General features: G+C 40.4%; 2 protein-coding genes across 6 annotated transcripts in view; one reads left to right on the forward strand and one right to left on the reverse strand.

The window, feature by feature from the left end:
• Positions 1 to 47: 47 nt before the first annotated feature.
• The window catches only part of ASB3 (ankyrin repeat and SOCS box containing 3), a 129,555-nt gene continuing 111,477 nt past the window's right edge, over positions 48 to 18,125 (forward strand). For 3 of the 4 annotated variants that reach the window (XM_077813893.1, XM_077813897.1, XM_077813896.1), the window contains exons 1-3: positions 56 to 111; positions 797 to 912; positions 1,049 to 1,122. The gene's annotated coding sequence lies outside the window, so the exon portion shown is untranslated. Of the gene's footprint in view, positions 112 to 796; positions 913 to 1,048; positions 1,123 to 18,125 lie in introns of all 4 variants that reach the window. The other variant, XM_077813894.1, reaches the window with a different exon arrangement.
• The window catches only part of CHAC2 (ChaC glutathione specific gamma-glutamylcyclotransferase 2), a 31,375-nt gene continuing 23,661 nt past the window's right edge, over positions 10,412 to 18,125 (reverse strand). The window contains exons 1-2 of one of the 2 annotated variants that reach the window (XM_077813899.1): positions 16,657 to 16,826; positions 10,412 to 13,367 (exon numbers count right to left, since the gene is read on the reverse strand). In XM_077813899.1, coding sequence (XP_077670025.1) covers positions 12,984 to 13,367; positions 16,657 to 16,671 — 399 coding nt within the window. In that variant the 5' untranslated portion in view covers positions 16,672 to 16,826 and the 3' untranslated portion in view covers positions 10,412 to 12,983. Of the gene's footprint in view, positions 13,368 to 16,656; positions 16,827 to 18,125 lie in introns of those variants that run through there. The other variant, XM_077813898.1, reaches the window with a different exon arrangement.

Below are 18,125 nucleotides of genomic sequence, written 5' to 3' on the forward strand. Positions count from 1 at the left end.
GGAGTGCTTAACGCCATTTCCGGGGCGGGCCGAGTGCACATCAACATCCGGGTCACGGAGATCGCCCGCGCCCATCGCCCGCTTCCGGAGTGAGGCCACCAGTCGGACTCGGTAAGAGGCGTCGGGGTTTGTCCTCTTGCGGCCCGGAGCTTCTGATGGTACCGGGCCGGGCGGTCCCTGGGCTCTGGTTCCCCAGCGCCTGGCTGGGAGCCTCCCGCTGGAGAGAACCGCACCTCTCCCCGCCCCCTCCCGGCTCGGGCCCCAGTGCTTGGCGCTGTACAGAAATATACCCGGAGCCGGGCCCGCTCGCAGAGCGCAGGCCGCTGTGGCCCTGGGGCAAACAGCGCCTGGTGGGGCGGTCCCGAGAGGCGGCCTCGCGATGGCCATGCGCAGGGAGGGGATCGCTCTGCGCGGGTTGCATTTCACTTGGGGCTGGGTGCGCGGGGGGCCCCGAGCTCCCTGCCTGCCCGTGGTCCGTCTTGCGGCGGCCCCGAGGATGACGCTCTACCGAGCCGGCTCACAGTGCCGCCCCGCTTTGCGCTGGCGGTGAATGCACCCGCGGCCAGCTCGGGGGATCGGGCCCTCTGCGCGGTTCATTGTCACGTTCCCCTGGATATGCTCAGAAACGCTTTTCTGCCGCTGGGTCTTCATGTGACCAAGTTTTTCTCAGCTGGCCGCAGGAGGGCTGGCAAGCGGGCAGGGCTAGCACCAGGGTGCGGACAGACCGTCTCTAGTCGGTCTGTCAGCAGGCCGCCCATTGGACGGGTTGCAAGTGTAACTTCTCTGGCACGCACAGGTAGTGAGAGTTGGTCCTTAGCCTGGAAGAAGCTGCGTGTCCTCATCTCCACTGAAGTCAGTGGGAGTCCAGGGCTCCTAGCACCTCACTGGATTGGTTCCAGAGTTTGTTTCCAGGTATGTGGCTGGGGGTGGGTGGGGAGTGGAAACTTTCTCTGTGCTTGCTGGCGACTTTTAGCTCTTCATAGAAGCCTTATGTTAAGCAAATGGAGTAAAATAAAATAACATTGTTTTTTGCTGCCCATTGTTACAGGTAATCCCCAGGGACTCTCTGGCTGTGGAAATGTCATATGTTAACTAATGAAGACTAAATAAGTGTCAAAACAGGTAGGTACTCTGTTTTGCTTAAGCAGCCAAAGGGATAATAGAGGTTGTTTTTAAGCCCTGTGCTGAAAAATGGACTGTTGGTGGAACCCTTCTTTTATTAGAATACTCTAAAGCAGAGTGGGGTCTGCCTTTGTCCCCTAGCTGCTACCTCAGTAAGAATGTTTCCTCATAATGTTAGTAACAGTGGTTAATGACCAGACAGTGGGCCTTATCCAGAGTGTTACATGAATGTAAAGCTGATGTGTGATCAGAATATCAATTGTGTTACTTCTGGTTTACATCAGCGTGATGTAGCATGATGCTATTGTGATGGGGGCTATATAAATACATAGTAAAGTATTAAATTATATTGTTCTGCGGGGGAGAAGTGTGTTCTGTTGAGTATTTGGCTGTTATATGGTAAATATTTGTTAAGCTTACCTTATTGTTTACATCTAAAAGTATAAAAGATATTTTCTGAGACCTGTGCTGTTTTAATTAAATAGATTTTATCATGTCATGTTTTACAGATTTGTGTAGTAAAAATACATTTCTTTAAAAAATTAGAATTGAAATATTTATTGGCATGCACCCAACACCGCAAATAAACACGTTAAGGAATACCTGGCATGCTTCTAATGAATTGCACGCTTTCTGGCATACGATATACAAACTTTTTCAGTACTTCCTATTTGATGCAACACCACAGCATGTATTGTACTGGTCATTTCATACCTGCCATTGAACAGTGATGGAGACGGAAGCCTGTCTGCATTGTTGATTACTCCTTTTCACTCCTCCCCCCCACTCCACCCAGCCAGCCACCCACCCACCCACATTGCAAGTTGCTTTTTAATGACGTTAATATAGTTAGGCGGGGAGAGAGGGAAGAAGGAAGGTGTCTTATGTTCTCTCTTTAGGTAGACTCTGGTCTTCAATACTATTCAGTAATGTATCTGATGTTGCAAGCAGAATTTCAGTATTACAGGCACTTCCACTGAGGGCTAGTCTATGCCTTGCTTTAGCATTCTGTCCTGTCTCTGCTGGTTTGACACTGAGAATTAATCTCTTTCTTCATTTTCTATTACACTGTTGTTAGTACTAAATATTATGAAGTCACCCAGAGGCTCCACTCAGGATAGGGGCCCTGTTGTCCTAGACACTAGGTAAGAGAGAATCCTTGCCCTAGAGGTCTTATAGTTTAAAAGATACAGAACAAGTGGAGCGTAAGTGATAGGGATATAACATGCAAGTAAATGAATGTGATGAAGAATTGGCAGAGTTTTATTAGATACACTTTCTAAAAATAGCTTTAATTGGAGATAGAGGTAGGATGAGGAATGACAGGAGTGAAGAAGTTGGAAGAATAAGGAAGTAGGAAAAGGAAAGAAGGGGAAGAGAGTAAAATCTCATCATATGTCTGGAAGGAGTCATGGCAGTGATGAGCCTTAAGAAGGATATAAGCTTTATGGCTTATAATATACTCTTCCCCTGCATAAGGAGTGGCATGGGAGAAAGTACAAAGGTGTTCTCCACCAACCAGTCAGCTTTTCCTATTCAAGACTGGGAACACTGGAGCAAAGTCAGAGGTAGATTTTTTCAATAAGTTGTTAGAACAACTAGGTAAGGTAGGACTAAGGCCTGGTCTGCACTTAAGATTTACAATATAATTATTTTGATTAGTGGTGTGACTTTTTTACGGAAATATCTATACCTGAAAAAACTCTAGTGTAGATGTAATTATGCTATTATAAAGGTGATTTATACTGGTATATTTTATTCCTTTCCCATACAGGAATAGCATGTGTGCATACTCTCTCTTTATCTCTCTAGCATAGGGGTGGGCAAACTTTTTGGCCTGAGGGCCACATCTGGGTATGGAAATTGTATGGCGATCCATGAATGCTCACGAAATTGGGGGTTGGAGTGCAGGAGGGGGTGAGGGTTCCAGCTGGGGGTGCAAGCTCTGGGGTGGGGCTGGAGTTGGGAGTGCAGGAGAGTGCTCCGGGCTGGGACTGAGGGGTTCGGCGAACGGGAGGGGGTCAGGGGTGCAGGATCTGGGCGGCACTTACCTCAAGCAGCTCCCGGAAGCAGCAGCATGTCCCCCCTCCAACTGGTAGGGGTGGTGCTTGGGGCAAGGGTAGCATGAGGAGCTCCCTGGCTGCCCCTACGCATAGGAGCTCGAGCGGGGACATGCCACTGCTTCCAGGAGCCACAGCACATGTGGAGCGGGGCAAGCTCGTGACCCTGCTCCCTGGTGGGAGCTCAAGGGCCAGATTAAAACATCTGAAGGGCCAGATGTGGCCCCTGGGCCGTAGTTTTCCCACCCCTGCACTAGCAACTTTTTACTGATATATCTGCATCCACACTAAGGGGATTGTACTGCTTTAACTATACTGGTGTACTTTTTAGTGTAGGCAAGCCCTAGGTTGTGAAAGGCCTTAAAAGTACAGAAAAGAAGCCTGTGTTTGATGTGGAAGTGAAGGGGAAGCAAGGGGAAGGATCTAAAGAGGGGTTGATGTCAGGTTGAGGAGCCAGGAAGATGATCTTAGCAGCAGATTTTGAATGGACTTGACAGGAGCAAGTATGAGGGGAGTCAGGCCCCAAATGGAAGAGGTTATAGTAGTCTGGTTGCAAAATGACGAGGATTTGAATCAGAGTTTTAGCTGTGCGGAGAGAGGGGAAAGGCCAGATCTTAGAGATGCTATATAAAAGAAGCAGCAAGATTTAGATATGGCCTGAATGTGTGGGTCTAGAGAGAGAGTTGAGGCAAAGGTATTGTGCAGATTATGGTCATGAACAACTAGAACGAAGATGATGATTTCCACAGTGTTTAAAGGAGGGGGAGAAGGGATGGTGGAAGGTGGCTGTTTTGGCTATGTTGAGTTTTCGCTGTTGGACTGTATATGAATGATGAGATATCAAGATGAGATGCTAGGGTGAATAGAGGAAGATGGGATAGAGAAGTAGTCTGGTGAGTCACTTGCATAAGATGATAGTCAAAGCTATGCTTGTAGAAGAGGAGGTGGCCAAGGACAGAGCCTCGGGGAATGCCTATAGAGACGGGGAAAGAGGAAAACAGCCCACTAAATGAAACACATCACAGGCAGTTCCTGTGAAGGTGATTAATGTCATATGCAGAGGATCATGACCTTAGGTGAGGAATAAGCAAGAGGCGGTAAACCCCTAAAGGTATTTTCATGGAAAAGTTGCTAGTAGTAGTTAAGAATGAGGGTAGAAAAACAGAAGAATCATACAGGAAGGAGGCCTCAGGACCTCTAACATTATGAACCCTTTCTTGCTTGCTAAAAGTTAAATATTTAAAAAGTGCATACCTCCCTTCTAAAAGGTGCCAGCCTGCCAATACTGGAAACCAAAGTCCCCTAACCACAGAACAGATAGATCACGAGCAATGGGTGTTTTTCCTCATGCAGCCTTGATTATGTTCCTCAGCTCTGTTCTAAGACCACTGTAGAAAGTGAAAAGTTCAATTTCCATTTCTTTTTGATTTTTAGCCTGTGTGCAGAACTGGCCAGCAATGATAGGCATTATGAGGTTAATTTTTAGCTATGTGGATAGCTGTCCACTGAAAGCACGATAAATCTGATTTGTGTAATGCACCAAACAACTGTCATGTTGAAACTTGTACTTATTACAAATCTTATTACGGACTTTTGATATAGTGTTGAAAGGACCTGTCAATACGGCCAATTCACTGAGCTATCCAGGCATGGGTTTTTCCTGAATCATCACCAAGGGTATATGATAAGGATTCTTCCCAACCCAGGGCAATGACAAGCTGGTCTGAGGGCTATGATTTCCACCCAAAGCCCTCCCACTTTATATTCCATCTCTCTTGTACAACAACAGCAGCAGCTGTAAATGCAGCCAAGGCCCCAATTTTCTCTGAGAATATAACATTGTTTTGTGCACGTCCCTGGGAATACCTGAGGGAGAATGCAGTAACGTTCCTATCTGATTCTCACAGCTATCCTGGCCTGAAATTCACAGGTCCATAGACTGGACTCTTGCACATCCCCAGCCTAAAGTTTTTAGTCCGTTACCTGACTTATTGTAACGTAAAATCTCTTCCAATTCGGTCAGCATTCAGGATTCGTATTTCTTGCTTAGAGAGTGATCCCATGCAGCTCTGACAATTTGTTACAGGAGGTGTTGCTGATATTAAATTTTCTCTTGGTATATTCTAGAAAGAGTTCTTTGTTTTTAAAAAGAGAATTTTGTATTTGTGCATTGTAACTATAGAAACAAAATAAAAATACTGTGTATATTGCCTCTTATGATCTGACTAGTGTCTTGTTCATCATTGCCCTGCACAATCATTTACACCAGTGCAAAATAAGTGCAAAATGTATCCCCATGTTAATGGTAACATTTTACACCTCATTAGCAGTCAGGTCTGGTCTAAACTTGAAAGTTATACTAGTATAAATATTTCAGATACAGGTGTGAATTTTTACCAAAATAGTTATATTGGTACAAATCCTAGTATGGACTCAGTTAAACTGATATAAAGGTGCCTTATATCAGTATAGCTTTTTTTCCTTCCCATATGAAAATAAGGAGTAATGGTATAAGCACATTTATCTCAATATAACTGCGTTCACTTCACACACTTTAGCTACATCCATGTAGTTAGAGCTGTGCAGCTTTTGTGAGTAGATGAGCACGTAGTCTTCGAGAGAGACTAACTCAACTTGAACTTAGTGAGAGTTAAACTGAAAGGGAAACAGCATTAAGAACCTCAAAATTAGGAAGGGTCAGTGTTCAGATGGAAGATGCACATAAACAGGTTAACCAAATAGAATATCTGACAATAAAGGAAGATGAGAAAGGAAGTCAGCTAGAGTCCTTAAATTAAGAAATATAATTGTTTTGTAGCACTCACTTCTCTTGAGGGAAAGAAAGATGCAGTAGAGTTGTATCTTTTATAAATGGGAATTTAGAATGACTGGGAAATTTTTCGAAGTGAATTTTGAAAAACGTATTAAAAAACATTTACAGTGACTGTTTAAGGGCTACATTTCTAAAAAGACCTGAAGTCTGCAGACAAAAATGCATGCACATGCTTCCTTTCCGACAATAGGGTGTTCAAATTCTTTGCTCTAATTGTATACCCACATTTGTAGGCATAATTGTGTGTACATTTTTTCATGAGGACTTCTGTTTTGAAATTTTGGCCCTGTCACTCATCTACAATCACTTACATTACAGAAATACATATTTTGTTCTGTTTTGGATGATCGGGATTTATGAACAGTTTAAAAGTAAGTCAGGAAATCATAATCTCTGTGTCACAGTTTCAGGAGCTAAGATATTTGAGTAACACAACCTGTTACTGTTAAAGCTGTGACAATCCTAGCTTGTGGCTCTGGAGCTGCAGGATCCTACAAGTGGCTCACTGTTCTGTTCACATATCTGGGACCCTGCAGCACTGTGAGTGGAATGCCCAGTCATGCGAGCATACACCTACATTATCAGACAAAACAGAAAGCACTAGGCAAATGGTCCTGGGGGGGGAGCTGCTGCATTTAATTTCTCAGCCTCCCTTCTCTGCCTCTTGCTTTATGAGACCCAGACACTGGCTATGTCAGTTTTTCACCAGAAGTTAAGAAGGGATGGATGGAATTCGAGGGGATGCAGATCTGATTTCATTAAACTGATGACGTGATGTTGTACTGAATGACAGTGTTATCAGCTATTGGTACTGGAGGACAGCATGTTGTGACTATTTTTGGGCTGTGATGCTCTAGCTTTTAAAGCTAGGTAATATTGACCTAGGGGGTTCTTTGCTACACAAAGACAGGAAATTGTTCAAGCTATTTTAAGTAAAGTTCAGAAAAGTACCATTCATCCTTTCATATTTCAGGTTAACTTTTTCAATATGTAATACATTTGCAAAGGAAAGCAACCTACTTTGTTTAGATTTGAAGTGTACATCTGTAGGACTGATAGTGGGAGTGCCACCTTTTAAGATTTATGCCAACAGTTCCACTGGTTGCAGTGCTACATCTCTCAACTCTCAGAGCGCATAGTTCTATGCTTCTAATGAGAAAAATGTGTTAGAGTATGCTAATTTCATTTGTTCTCAGTTTCTGCATTTTTATGGGTGCTTAAAGAATACTGAACACTACATTCTTCTGCATGGACAAACTAGACTGTTAGTCAACCCTGCCTAAAACAGACCTTCTCCAGATTGTTAGCTGCTACTACTAGTTAGCTAGTAAGAGCCTTTATATACACTTAAAATAAGAGAAAATACAGGGAATAAAAACGAGACTATGGGAAGAGTTGAGGAAAGGGTACGTGGGCACTGAAGTCATTATAAAAACTTTCTCTCCCCCCCCTTAATTAATAAACCACTGCTGCTTTCCAGATTTTCTTCATTCTTGCCCTTAAAAAGTTTGATCTTCCCAACTTCAGTAATTGCCTCTTGCATAATACCCTTACGCTTAAATGACGACTGAAGGTCTAGTTTTCTGTGTGCGTGTGTAAAGAATTTTAAGGGCCACTTTGATTCCTCCTTCATTATGTTCTTTGGGAGATTCCTCCTCATCTTGCCACATAGCCCTGTCCTTGGTCCCCATCTCTTCTCCCCCCCCATCTTGTTTGTTTGTTAAGCTCATCCGAAAACACGAATTCAACTACTATAGAGTACTTACAGATCTACCTACCTGCTCCAGACTTGTCAGCTTCTGTCCCAGCTAAAGTCTCAGCCTGTCTCTCTCTATCTTCTTTGGATGCATAGCTATTAGCTTGAGCTCAATGTGGCTAAAACAGAGCTCTTAATCATTCCCTCCCCCCCCCCCCCCCGCAAGCCCTTCTTGGACAACACCACCATCCTGCCTGTCACTCAGGCTTGTAACGTGGGTGTTCTCTTCGACTGGGACTTCTCTCTAGGTCCTCACACCCAGCCGATGTCCAAGTCTTGCAGATTCTTTCTGCATAACATCTCTAAGATATGGCCTTTCCTGTCCATCCATGCAGCTAAAATTCTTGTCTGGGCTCCCATCATCTTGCACCTCAATTACTGCTACTTACTTTTCTCTGGCCTTGACAAATGCAATCTTGCCCCACTCGCATCCGTTCAGAATGCTTCTGCACTCTCACTTGGACTACATCACCTCTCTTGTTGCATCCCTCCACTGGTTCACTATTCTCTAGTGCATCAAAATTTGTCTTTGCATTCCAGGCCCTTCACAGCCTACCTATCCCCTCTCATTTAGTATTAAGAACTTGACTCCTGCTTACAATTGCCCATGATGACAGCCTCCATTGCCCACTTAAGTTTTCAAAGAAGCATCTTCATGTTTTCTCCTGTGCTGCCCCTTGTGTGGGATGAACGCCCTACAAACATTTGCTAAGCCACTTCATTGTTCTCCTTCAAACCCGTCCTTAAACTCTTTGCCATGATGCCTACAAAAAACTTGGCAATGCTTAGGCCACTGGTGTTTTGAGACCACTAGGTACCAAACGGTTTCCTTGTAGTATACATCTACTGTCTCTTTTATTCTGCTTTCGCTGACTTAGGCTCCTAGATGCTCTGATAATACAGATAATTAGTCATAATAATGGTTCATATAAATAATTCCTACTATCCTCAAGGGGTGTGTGTGTGTTGTACTTGTGTGTGGAAGGCAATATGATCTTGAGTAAATGGAGGAACCTAATGACTTCAGCAAAAACAATGAGGAGTCCTTGTGGCACCTTAGAGACTAATAAATTTATTTGGGTATAAGCTTATGCTAAATGTTAATCTCTAAGATTATGCCCAAATAAATTTGTTAGTCTCTAAGGTGCTATAAGGACTCCTCGTTGTTTTTGCTGATACAGACTAACACGGCTACCACGCTGAAACCTAATGACTTCACTGTCTGTGCCGTTATGTGCTCACCTAGCTTTTATCTGCTTTTTTTCCTGTTCATTTGCAGGAAATGTGAGGCAGGGAAAAAGTTGAAAGAAGAAATCAAGAAAATGAATTTGTTATTAGTGAAGTATAAAGAATCCCATAACTACAGATCTTTTCTGCTTTTTCATATTTTTCTCATAACAAGCAGGGCAAATTGCTCCAATTTACTTGTAAAAATTTTCTGGTTTACAGTAGACAACAGTAAAGGTAGATGTGAGGCACCTCTGTTAAAAGTTAGTAAGAGTCTGAGAAGATGGAAAAAATACAATATTGCAGTTTCAGGTTAAAGATTTAGATTGCAGAGTCATCTAGTTCTGTAATTTATACATTTTAATAACTGTCTTTATATCTAATGGAGCATGTTTAGTGATCATGTTAAAGGATTTCAGGCATAGAAAAGGCTTACCGTTACATAACACGTTGCCTTCTAACTTTACTTCACTTTGCAGCACAAAGAAAAGTGAGTTCTGTTGTCATTGCAGTTCCTGTGCTCATTTAAATTTTTACAAAATAACTTAAATTTATATAGCACCTTTTATTTTAGAGATCCGCAAGTACAACACTAGGGGATGGTCTTGACCAATAACAGGGCAAGCTCCTCTTACAAAAGGAGCATGCACATCAGATAAGACTGTTCTACACAAACTGCACCGTATTGGTTTCATCAGTTTCACAGGGATGAAGGGTTTAGGTGACCATTTTGGGATTTGAACCTGTGGTGCCAGGGAGTCAAAATCTAACACTTAGACCTTTATGCTGTCTCCTCAGTCATTGTTTTGGAAAGAAGTTTAGAGGTAGATTAGTGGTGCTTTTTTAATGCAAACATATTTAGGATAGGATTTGAATCTCTAACTTTGTCACAAAAATTAGACACAACACCAACCAAAAGGAAAAAATATCAAGCACATAATGAACAGAAGATCTATATAAAATGGCTTGTGGTAAAGAACTGATCTAATGGCATATTCAGCTCCATGTAATGGACCTTGTTTTGAGAGCAATCATGAGGTATAGTACTGAGTGTGTCTTCTTCCCTAAATTTATTGTATCTAACTCCCATGCATCAAAGGGAAAAGAGAGCTTTAACTCCAGTGCTTTAACTGGTATGTTGACATTGCTAATCTGACTGTTTTCTGTGAACATAATGATGCTCTTATATGGCTCTTTTTTTCTATCAGTAGATCTCAAAATGCTTTACAAAAGGAAGTAAGTATTATAACCAAGGCATTTATTGTCAAAATATTCAGGTATTTTGAAAATGTCCTTCATGATGGAGTCTGTTCTTAAATACGAAAGTAAAATTTCTGAAAATCTCTCTCTCCAACACAATTAAATACGCGATGCATTTTATTGTACTGAAGTTATATGCACAAAATGGAATGTATCATTACAGGTATTATTGCAACTATTATGAATCTGGAAAAGAGATTGAACCAACAGTGTTTTGGATATGAATAAAATTAAATTACCAAACTTAGAGCCATACAGAATCCCAATGCCCCGACACTAGTGCTTAAATAAGCATAATATTTAAGAGTATCATCATTGATGTGATTAGGGAGTTCTTGAAGTGATAAAGGGGTTTATACACTTTCCCCACCATCTCATGACAAACAAAAATAAGCTTTTGACAGAAGAGAGAGAAATTAATGAAAATACATAGATTTTACAACTCCATCTGATGTACGCTTTAAATTTACAGCCGTGTATTCAAAGCCCAGGCATGCACAGGAAAGGAAATGCTGGTCTTTTTGAAAACAACAATCAGTATCCCTTTGCAGTGTTTACATACTCCTTAAAGGGTGCCATACATAACATTTCTCGAACATTAAAGTATACAATTAACATTTAGTGAGTATTCTCCATGTCAAAGGGAATAATTTTTTTTAATGGATCTTGATATATTGATGTAGGCAAACATTTTCAAACTTTGATGCCTAAAATCCTAAATCCATATTCAGGCACCATAAGTGACTGGATTTTTCAGAGCCTCCCATTGGTGTTAGTGGAGATGCCTGTTCTTGTCACCTTTTAAAATTTGGTCACTTTATTTAGGTGGCTAACATTTAGCTACTGGAGTCTGAATATTCTCACCCTATATTTAGCCTTACTGTCCAGTGGAATTTACTGGGCCTGATTCTCTGCTCTGTTACATCAGTCTTGCATCAGTGTAACATAGCGGAGAATAAAGACCTTTGAAACCAACAGGATCTATTTCTCATAAGTTAGCAAAGAACTGAAGTATTAATGGGAGAACAGGTCCCCAATATATATGATATGAGGCAAATCCCCTGGTCATCTGATTAGACTGGTCCATCAAGTTTGATATCTTATGTACTAATAATATTGTAGAATTAAAGCATTAACCTCTACTTTGTTCTCCTCTTGTTAATAGCTTTTGAAAATTTAACAGGTAGACTTGTGCTTCCTAAATCTATATTCCTTTGATAGATGCCAGAAATATGGTGACAAAAATTACAATCCTGGTCTTAAATGCAAAAGCTCTTTGTTTCATGTTTTAAATCAACTGTTTTCAATGCGTTTTATGTACTGCAGCCTATTTACGTAGGTGCCTGACTTGAATGATATTTTGTAACATTCAGTTTACAATTTGTTTTCTATAGGTGGTAAGGTATAGATTATATCAGTCAGTCATTTTGATGACTTTACTTTTTTTTTTTTTTTTTGCCCAGCTACAAATATAAAATTGACAGAAAAGAGGAAAAGACTACCTGTGTGTACAAACATAAATCATGTAATGTTTGTGCTATTACTGATGGAAAATAAGACCGGTTTTCATGTGATTACTGAACATATATAAATACTCTTGCTGTATGATGAGGTACTACATTACATTTCAAAGAGGACCTTTTATATATTAAAATACAAAAATATGCTTTAAGGGATTAAAGAAAATAACTTAAACTCTGAGAAGCAAGAAAATTCATAGTTGGGACAGAAACTCCTTATGCCTTTGTATTGCAATAGTTAGGCCAGTTAGGCCAAATTCTGCCCTCAAAAGTTGGAAAAATCTTCTTGATTTTTCAATGGGATTTATATAGGCATGTGAAGGCAAACAGTTATTAAAGATGGGAGTTTCAGAACATTCTTGCTATATTGTGGATTCAAGTCATATCCTCAGTTACTTTAACAGTTTAGGTTTATTTTTGTTTACAGTAATTTTAAAATAAAAGAAATGAGGCACTGATACGGTATGGCTTATTTGTGTCAATGTACCGTATTTTTGTTTCTAAGGGTTTGACATCATGAATAACCTAATGCATCAAGGGAAAGAGTAATTTCTTTGATAACACCAACTGTTTGCCCATTGTGTCTAATGACAAACTGATATACCAAAAGTAAAACTACTGATTCAATGGAATAGCTTAGTTCTAATGGAGTTGAACCTTTATACGATAAATGTTTTGCCATGTACTTACTGTACATGTAGAGTAGCTACTTAAAACATTTCTCTTTTAGCTGTATTAAGGACTTAATCCTGGAGTCTTGACTCAGAGAGAACTACCACTTCAATCAATGGGAATTTTGTCTGAGTGCAGGACTTGGTCCTAAAGGTAGTTTAAAGATAACTATTTTTTTTAGAACAACTTAAACCTGAAATCACCAAAAAATTAAAATTTCCCTCAAAAAATAAAGGGCCAAAGTTGATTTTCTTCAAATTTTGAAAAAGAAAAATATGCTCTTTGGCTAAAATCTTGTATACCAAATTCAAACCTGAAACACTTCTGCCCCCCATTGTTCTAAACGTCTGAAAATATGGTTTTACAATGGAATCTTCTAGTGACCCTTAACTACAGTGTCTTGAATGCAACATTAAAATAAATAAGATAGCGTAGTACAGATAAACATGCCTCCAAATCATATACCCGTTGTGCAATGAAACCGTAATTCTGAAGATGAAAGGAGAAGCTTATTTGAAACTATTAAATGATTTTTATATGCAGTTGAGGTTTTGGTTTCTTTCCAAGAGTTCCTTTACTAGTTTCTCTAGAGAGAAGAGATGCTCATCCACATCTTCTGGTACAAGATTCCTGATGGAATTGGCAAGTTCAAACAAGTATTCCGTGTTTCTTCCACTAGGACCAACTGCATTAAAAATCTGTTCAGCAATGTCTTCTAGGGGTGCTGGACCAAGGTAGTTAGGATTATCACAAGTTCCAATATATAACAACACATTAAATGGTTTTATTGAGGGATCTTTTGGATAGAAAATGACAGTTGTAGTCCTGTAGCCTCCTTTCTCTCTGAAGTCGAGGTATGCCTTTACTTCAACTTCTTGTCCTGCGGGCAATCTGTAAGCAACACCCCATACACAACCCTGTTGAAGAACACAACCAGAAAGGTAAATCTAAACACTGAAGGGATACTAGCAATAAACTTAATTTAAAACACATTTTTTTGGTAGAGCCCTTTCTACAAATAGTTTTCCCCCTTCGTCCTCTCCGTCCTTTATTTAAGAAAAGAGCTGAAATCAAAATGGTGGTTCTTGTTTAAGAACTCTCAGTTGACGTTAATTATGCCAAATTCTTTCTGCACCCTATTATGGATATTGGGCTTAGTTCTAGAAATAAAGGAAATTTGGTGCAATTTATTTCTGCTAATGTTGTCTAGTTGTTGCATCTGAATTTAGAGCACTAAACACTCAGGTTCATTTCTGGTAAATAATGTTTGCTAAAGCATCAGCAGAGCGCATACAAAATGAGTTTTCACAATCTCACACAAATAGATTAAAAATAAATTCCTTAGATGGAGAGGTAGATTTAAAAGTAATTTTCACTAGATTATTCCTTTTAGGTAGGTCAATCTTCATTTCTAAAACTTTGAATATTGCTTTATTCTGATACCTATATTTTAAAGGATTTGTGTTTTAATTTATATGTACCACCAGTGTGTAGAATTGAAAGAGAGAAGGCTATCTGAAAGTTTTGGCTTTATTTTCTGCTACTGGGGAAATTCTACATCACTGTGCACGCACATAATTAATGAGCCACACATTTTTAATTTTTTGCACAGAAAAAAGCATCTGCTGAAAAGTTGCTGCAGTTCCGCCTTTTTCCCACGAGAGGGTGCTGTGGTGAGACTGCAGCAGCAGCTCCCAGCCAGTAGAGAAGAGAGAGCCTTCTTCACAGCACCTGTAGGGCCAGGTCAGGAGACAGGGGCTATGGGGAGGCAGACAGTGTGGGGTGCTGGGGGGTCAGACAGGAACTCATAAGGGTTAGTCAGGGAGGACAGACTGGGGCAGGGGCTGAATGGGAGTAGAGGCACAGGGCCACATAGGGATGGGGTATCTGAGTAGGGCACAGATGCACATGGGGATAGGGTGTCTGGGTGGAGGAGGAGGGACCTGTGTCTGATTGAATGGGAGAGGCTAGGGTCTCCACGGGGGAAGCTCCCTAACAGTTGCCCCCCCCACCCCCCAAAAAAAAACCAAAACCCCCAACAACCCCAAACCTGTTCCATACTTCTCCCACCCACATCCAACAACCTTCCAAGTTCACATCCAGGCTCCTTCCCCACAATTATTTCCCTCTCCCTCAGCTCCTCCATTACCCCTGGCTCCCCTCAGCCTTTGCACTGCTTCTGCAGTGTGTGGGAAATATGGTTCTGTATTGTAGTTTAAATAAATTATTACTTAGAGTTCTGTATTAATATGCCTAGTAAAGAATCTATTTGTCAAAAAAACACTTCTGAATCTCTTTTGTCTGTATTGTTACAGACATATTTGCTGACAGGTATTTTGAAATAAATGACCAAAAATAATTGAAACTGGTGTGATTATATTGTTATTTTGACAAAAAAAATGCAGAATTTTGCAGAATTTGAAAATATTGTGTGCAGCATTTTTTAAAAATTTTTGGTGCAGAATTCCCCCAGGGGTACTTTCCTCAGAACTAAACCCTATAATATCAGAGCACCCAACAACACTGTTAGCAGAAATGGCATTAAAACATCTTAAGAATCTGGATGTTTAGCCATGTGTCAGAGCTAGGTGGGAATTTTCAGAGGAAATGTTTTTTGGTCAGAAAATACTGATACATTTTCACTAGAAGTTATGGTTTTAATGAATCTCTTTAAAAACCAAACAAAACCTGAAGGTTGCGCAGGTCCAGGGTGTAATTTCTGGTCAAAGACAGAAACCTGAGCCCAGAACAGCCAACAATTTCATGCTTAGGGCACTCACCTGGGATGTGGGAGACTCAAGTTCAAGTCCCTGGTTTGAATCAGGCAGAGTAGGGACTTGAACTTGGGTCTCCCTCATCCCAAGTGAGTGCACTAATTACTAGGCTCTTAGTTATTTTAGGGTGGTCGCCCTCTCTTTTTGCAAATTTTTTTTTTGAAAGGCCTAGGATTTGTTCCAATGAGAAACAAAAACAAGTTTGAATCCTCAGTTCTTCACAAAACAGAATTCTTGTTTTCTGTCCCACCCTAATGGTTTGTCTTCAAAGCTACAATTCCCAGAACTTTAATTTTAGTTTGGCTTAGAGATGGTAATCTTTCCCTCCCTTATATATTTTCAAACAAGAAGAGAAATCCTAGTGACGTAGCCCAGTGAAATCTGTATACCTACAGTGACCATGCCACCAGTGCTTAGCAGTGATTTTTAGATGAGGCCTTAATTTTTTGTTACATTCCCTGTCCATCTGTCTTCTCCTGCAAGTTTCCAGTAGGCAGAAAAAAGAAATGGTGATTTCTAGGATACCCATTAAGGCAACTATATTGTTTCTTACTAGAAGGAAGTTACTTGTTTTTTAATTAATTCAGAAATAGCCTCAAATTTAACCTGCCCTTCATAGGACAATGCAAGAGCAATCCATTTGTTAACATGAAGTTGGTATAAATATCCTTGGCATTGAATTGACTACAAAACAAAGTAATAAATTTATGTATCATTCTAAATTGGCCGCTGCTTTAAGCTATTTTGGGGGATTTCAGCCCCTAGAAGTTACTTATTTTTCAGTTGTTTGACCATATTGTGTACGACAAAATATTAAAAATACTTGAGTTAGAAAAAGCAACTACTACACATATGTGACAGTTACTTATCATAATGAACTGTGTTTTATTTCCTTCCCCTGGGACTGCATCTTGTTCAACCATGCAGTCCATGATGAACCAGAAGAAACTACTGTTTTCTGTTTTATCCCTTTCAGATGTAGTAGTTTTACCTTGGGCCAATACTACTTCAAATGGGTATGTCGGTACCAGTAACCCACACCTCTCCCCAGATTGTTTTCATATGTGGATAAGCTCTAAGAGTTTTTGGTTGCAAGAGAAGTTTCTGTTTTCTTCTGCATGCAAGTCTCCTCTTGAGCTGTGGGTTACCTCTACTGCTTATGCATACTGATGCTAAAACAATGAGAATAAGTCTTGTTGCAGAAACAAGGATGTTATACAACTGTTATGGGCAAAATAGTTCATGGGTTTGGTATTGGATTTAGAGGAGCATTGGTTCAGATGTCAAAAGGAGGAAGCAATATGACGGTTTCAAGGGAAGCATTCTAGCTCCTACCCCTGATTATTTTCCCTTTTTAAAATAATTTTCAATGAACTACAAAGGGAGAGAGTTAAAGCAGTTCTCCAAAACAGCATTTTCAAATTAAAGTTACCTCTTCACCTTTCATTCATTCTTGTTTCAGCCAGTTGAGCTCAATTTAATTATAAACAAACCAACTATTGAATCAGTTGATAGTCTCAAAATAACTTAAGGTTGTATCAAAATCAAGATTTAAAAAAAAAAATCTGATGGTTTGCTCTGGGACTCCTGCAATCACAAATAAGTTCGTTTAACAATACAAATACAGCAAGAACAAATATAACCATTCTTTGCTTATATGGGTGAGTGTGTGTATAACATAATGGTATCCAACAGTACTGTAGTGTGAAAAAAAAACTTACCAGAAAGATACAGAAAGTCACATTGACAGACACTGTACTGCATTGTGCTTGTTTTGTCAGCTACAAAAACAGTTGAAGTTTATGATTACGGTTACATTTACCTCTATTCATTGCTACCATTTCAGGGAAATGTCAATGTTACAAGTATTTTGCCTCGCTGAATAATAATTAAAAGTACAGTGAATCTTCACTGTTATGTCAGGCATGAGCCCTGTTTAGACAAACTCCCTCCAAGGTGCCCAAGCCCCTGTACGTTACGTACACTGGCTACACACCATGCTCACCCTAGCCCAACTGTGACAACTAGGCTAGCATGTACAACCTAAAAATGAAAACTACCTGAGCTCTTTGCAAGGAATGTATTTAAATGAGCTCCCTGCCTCTTCTCACACCACTGTTCACTAGCTTAGTGTCCTCTCTGTTCCAAATTCAGTTGTACTTGAGAATCCTCCTTCTTCCCCAATCTAAAATAAATGAAAATCCAGGATGTCTGAGGGAATTTACCAGTGGACGGTTGTTTTTTTACTTACCCAGATTACTTGCCTAATACGAGGAGTGGTGACTCTTGCTATTTCTTCCTCTGCACACTGATTTCTATTTGGGTTTGTGGAAAACCTTAAGTTTGGACCCTTGTTTCCCCTCCCTAATTGAGCATTGCTTTGACTCCTCTAATATTTCCTTCATGACTGATTGACATTTATCAGGAAGCTAGGTAAGAATCTGCCTGCCATCTCCATCCCCATCTAGCCTCTTGGGCCTTAGCCACAATCCCCATCTGCATATTCAATTTTCCCTGGAGCCATATTTTTCCGGCAGCAGTGCTAAAACCACAACCTGCATTATCATATCAGAGGGAAATCCTTATTGAAAAAGGAGCAGCCTTTGGGTTTACATAGCTTGGGAGGCTCAGGAAGCTTTAGTGGGTCAGCAATCACGAACAATTTTAGGCTGAAGAGAGCTGTTAGATGAGAGAAAAGTTTGGCAAACTAACTATTATTTAAATCATCTTTTGAGATTTTGTTCCCGTTCTAAGACCATTGCTCTGATTTGGGTATCTTGAAACAAAACCAAAGAGTTGTCATGTAACAACTGCAAAAAAGTGTATGCAAGATCATCCCCTATTCATAGGTCTTTTGACAGACTAAAATGGTTCTAAAATTGTCTGTAGACCTTAAATGGT

Source organism: Eretmochelys imbricata, chromosome 3 (assembly GCF_965152235.1).
Source record: "Eretmochelys imbricata isolate rEreImb1 chromosome 3, rEreImb1.hap1, whole genome shotgun sequence".
In the NCBI taxonomy this organism is placed as follows: domain Eukaryota; kingdom Metazoa; phylum Chordata; order Testudines; family Cheloniidae; genus Eretmochelys; species Eretmochelys imbricata.